Source organism: Pteropus vampyrus, unplaced genomic scaffold, assembly GCF_000151845.1.
Source record: "Pteropus vampyrus isolate Shadow unplaced genomic scaffold, Pvam_2.0 Scaffold446, whole genome shotgun sequence".
In the NCBI taxonomy this organism is placed as follows: domain Eukaryota; kingdom Metazoa; phylum Chordata; class Mammalia; order Chiroptera; family Pteropodidae; genus Pteropus; species Pteropus vampyrus.
Window position 1 is genome coordinate 265600 of NW_011889227.1, and position 3634 is coordinate 269233.

At 51.5% G+C, this 3634-nt stretch overlaps 1 protein-coding gene across 4 annotated transcripts in view; it reads right to left on the reverse strand.

Annotated features, from left to right (window-relative positions):
* CHKA (choline kinase alpha) overlaps positions 1 to 3634 on the reverse strand; it is a 53327-nt gene that overhangs the window by 8515 nt on the left and 41178 nt on the right. For all 4 annotated transcript variants that reach the window (XM_011381649.2, XM_023524120.1, XM_023524119.1 and 1 more), the window contains 2 exons: positions 1939 to 2026; positions 961 to 1069 (listed from right to left, as the gene is read on the reverse strand). In XM_011381649.2, the coding sequence (XP_011379951.2) occupies positions 961 to 1069; positions 1939 to 2026 (197 nt within the window). The remainder of the gene's footprint in view (positions 1 to 960; positions 1070 to 1938; positions 2027 to 3634) is intronic.

Below are 3634 nucleotides of genomic sequence, written 5' to 3' on the forward strand. Positions count from 1 at the left end.
GCCTTAAAATAAGGCCAGAAGAGAGCAGAGCAGCTCCGGCCCCCGGCAAGTCTGCACCTGAGCGCTGCCCCTGCAGTGCGGCCGCCCGCTGACAGCCCTGCGACATGGAGGGGCCTCAGGAAACGTGTGCGGAGCGAGCCGCAGCGGCAACTGACTGTGTCCCTGTCCTCGCCGACCGCTGGGGAGGCTTCTGACCAGGCGACGCTCCAGCAGGACGTGCTGGCGGGGCAGGGCAGGTGTCGCTGAGGGCGGAAAGGCCGGCCTGGTGCTCTCTCCCCCCGCCCTGCTTGTCCTCAGCCCGGGGGGGCTTTGATGGCGGGCTGAGGTGTGCACCAGAGGGGTTCCCGGGAGATGACGCCCACACAATCACTGGACTCCCATAACTCAGACAAAAGAGAACTGCCAACGGCGCCAACAGCTGCTAAGCCGTGGTACCCAGATCACTTCTCTCCGCTCGCGGGAGACAGAGGGAAGTCATGGATCCCTAGAAGGTGCCCGAAGGAAGGGAGACTGAGCTTTCTAGAGAAAACCAGGAAGGACTGTGGGGAGGCCGAGCTCCTCTCTGGCCGCACACAGGTGTCTTGGGCACAGAGATTTTAAAAAGCTATACCTAAATGTCAAGTTTGCATCTATAGTCAACCGAAAAAAATATTTGAAGCGAAAAGGTTGATTCCTCCTTAATTTCAAATGCATAAAAAGCAGCTATGAAACTGTTATTCTGCGGTGTGTTTGAGACCTTGCTCCTTGGCATATGTCGTCAGGCTCAAATAAACTTATAAAAATTCAAAAAAATGAAATAAAATAAAGCAAAAGGGTTTGCCTAACCATTACACAATTTAAAAGGGGCGTCTTTAAAGATGTCAACAATAAAATAAAATAAAAATAAAGATATAATCAATACCAAATACCAACTGCAGAAAACTGACCAACGTAGCGAGGATACAAACACCCGCCTCCTACCTGCTGTTTCTTGGTGGGGTACTTCAGGATGTTTGCTCTGAAAAACGGGTACTTTTCATAGTTATAATCATACATCCATTCACAGAAATGATTCCCAATGTCGAATCCCCTGAAAAAGAGATGAGAGAGGCAGAGAATGAGGCAAACTATCCGGCACAAGGCTCTGCTTGCCTCCTCCTCCGAGTCGTGAGCATCCCTCCCGGCAACAAGCTGGACTTCCCGAGGACCCCAGAGAACGATGATGAGTGTTCGATGATGGGGACACAGTCAACGGTCAATGGGGCCATTACTATAATCACAGCCGACGAAGTTACAAAGTGTCACCTAACCCGCTACTCAAGAGCAATTGTTCCAGAGCATTCTCCTGCAATCAGTATTTTTTAAATTAATTTTTTAATGGTGATATTGATTAACGAAATCCAATTAGTTTCAGCCATACACTTTAACAGTAAGGCACATATATATATATTTACACTGTGTTCACCTCACATAGTTAGATTTCTTTCTACCACCACATATTTGACCTCCTTCACCCGTCCACCTTCCTCCTCCCTTCTGGTAACCACTAGTCTATTGTCCACGTCCATGAGTCTCTGTTCGTTTGCTGCTTTTAGGTTTATATCCCACATAAAAGTGATATCATGTGATTTTCCACTTTTTGTCTGGCTTATTTCGCTTAGCATGCTTATCTCGAGGTTGCAAACAGTACTTTAATGAAAGGAAATTATCTGAACCAAAAGATAATACCAAATTCTGGATTCTGATCAGTGGCTTCACTGCCTCCACTAACGCAGCTGGCTAAGAGGCTGTGCTGATGCGCGCGGCCATCGCGGGCACTGGCGCAAAAAACGATGGCTTCTGGGAAAAGAAACTTCCAACTCAGAACGGCACTGTTAGTGTTTTCTTCTATAACTGTTCGCACACGCATTATAATACAAAACAGCGCTGAAGTACAGACGGCCTACTCGGAGACATTACCTGTAATTATAACTGCTGTACTCGAAGTCGATGAGCATCAGCTTCTGTTTTTCTGAATTCTCTCTCCCTTCCAGCAATAAGACGTTACCTGCAAAAAGGTGTGGACGACATGACTTTTACTGTAGGCACGTTTTATCCTCAAAGGCACAGGCCCCAAACTATGGAGCGAGAGCCGTTCTGACTCTGTCCGGGAACCCTGACCGTGCGGCGAGTGGGTGCGGCCGCCCGTCTCAGGATGGAGGCCTGGCCCTCGGCGGAAGCCCCAGCAGCCCTTGGTGGAAGCCCCTCTGCTCTCAGCAGCCCGAGTAACTGGCCCTGGGCTCCCTGGGGAATGGGATGGGCTTGGCTCGGTTTTCCGGGGGAGTGCTTCCCCAATTTTTCACACGGGGCATGCAGAAAACGCTGGAGCTCTGACTACCCCAAGCCCCGGCAGCCCTCAGAAGAGCTGGCTGGGGCCCCCTGCTGTCCTCCCAAAGAGCGAGCCGGGGCGAGCGCGGCTACCACAGGGCTCTGGGCACCACACCTGGCCCCACCGCTTTGCCTCGCCTGGCTTTCTTCCTAAGGAAGAGGCCAGAGGCAGCATTCCCACGACCCTATTTCCTTTAGGGCTGAATTCTGGACCAGAAGTGGACTGGCCGCCACACTGGCTCGTCAGGCCTATGTTCTGAGACCCACACTCTACATAATGTTCTCTGTCCCTACGGGGCTGGCAGGAGGCACCCATGAGCCAGCCTGTGCCCCTCTGCTGGCCAGACCCTCTCCAGGGTTTCTGCGGGAGGCACGGTTCCCAGGTGTTCCGGCATACACCTTCTGTCCCCAGGAGTGGCAGAGGCAGATGCCCACAGGAGTAGGACAAAGCAAACGCACGACTCCCATTTCCTCTGTCCTCGCCACACATCTCCATCGCTGGCCAGCTGACCACCCTCGCACCCTGTTTGGTGAGGTAACAACACACAAAACTGGCTGATGTGTCTACACCCTGCTGGACTGGACTTGGCTGGCAACGATCAGGTAATACATAAATAGTACTTTGGCTCAAACTAAGGTCTTACTGATGACTGGTCTTCAACAGGGACTGTTCTCAGAATTAAAACAAGCTATAGAGCCTGGCGAAGGGTCTGAGGGTGGACCTCAGCCAGCTGAGACAGAGGACAAGGATAGTGGGAAAAACCACGCCACAGCCAGGCACTGCTGTGGCAGCGGCGAGAGCTGCCTGGCTGGAAGGGGACCTCTGATTAAACCCTCGAGCCTGAAATCACGTTGGGCAAAGTTCGGTTACAGTAAGAGGTATATGGCATCGGGATTTTATTAGCGTGGAGAACCCAGAAGTCATTCACAGCACGTGACCCGATGCTCAGAGAGAAGGCGGCTTCGGTGCGCTGCAAGGCGCTGCCCGAGGCAGAAGGCAGGAGCCCGGCGCCGACGAGGAGGTGGGCCCGTCCTTTCGCCGCTTTTCCAGATTCATAAAGCCAAAAGCATTTACGGAAAGGAGTTAAACACGGAGCCCACGCGTGACTTAGGAAGTTGAAGGCCTTTATCCCAGCCCTCGGTCTAGTGAACATTCTAATTTTTTCTATGAATATGTTTTTTACAGAAATGGGACGATATCCTACGTTGTACTTAAAACTTGCTTCCTTCTTTTAATATCCTGGAGACTTTTTCTGTTGCTCTGCATAAAACTCGACCTGTTGAAGAG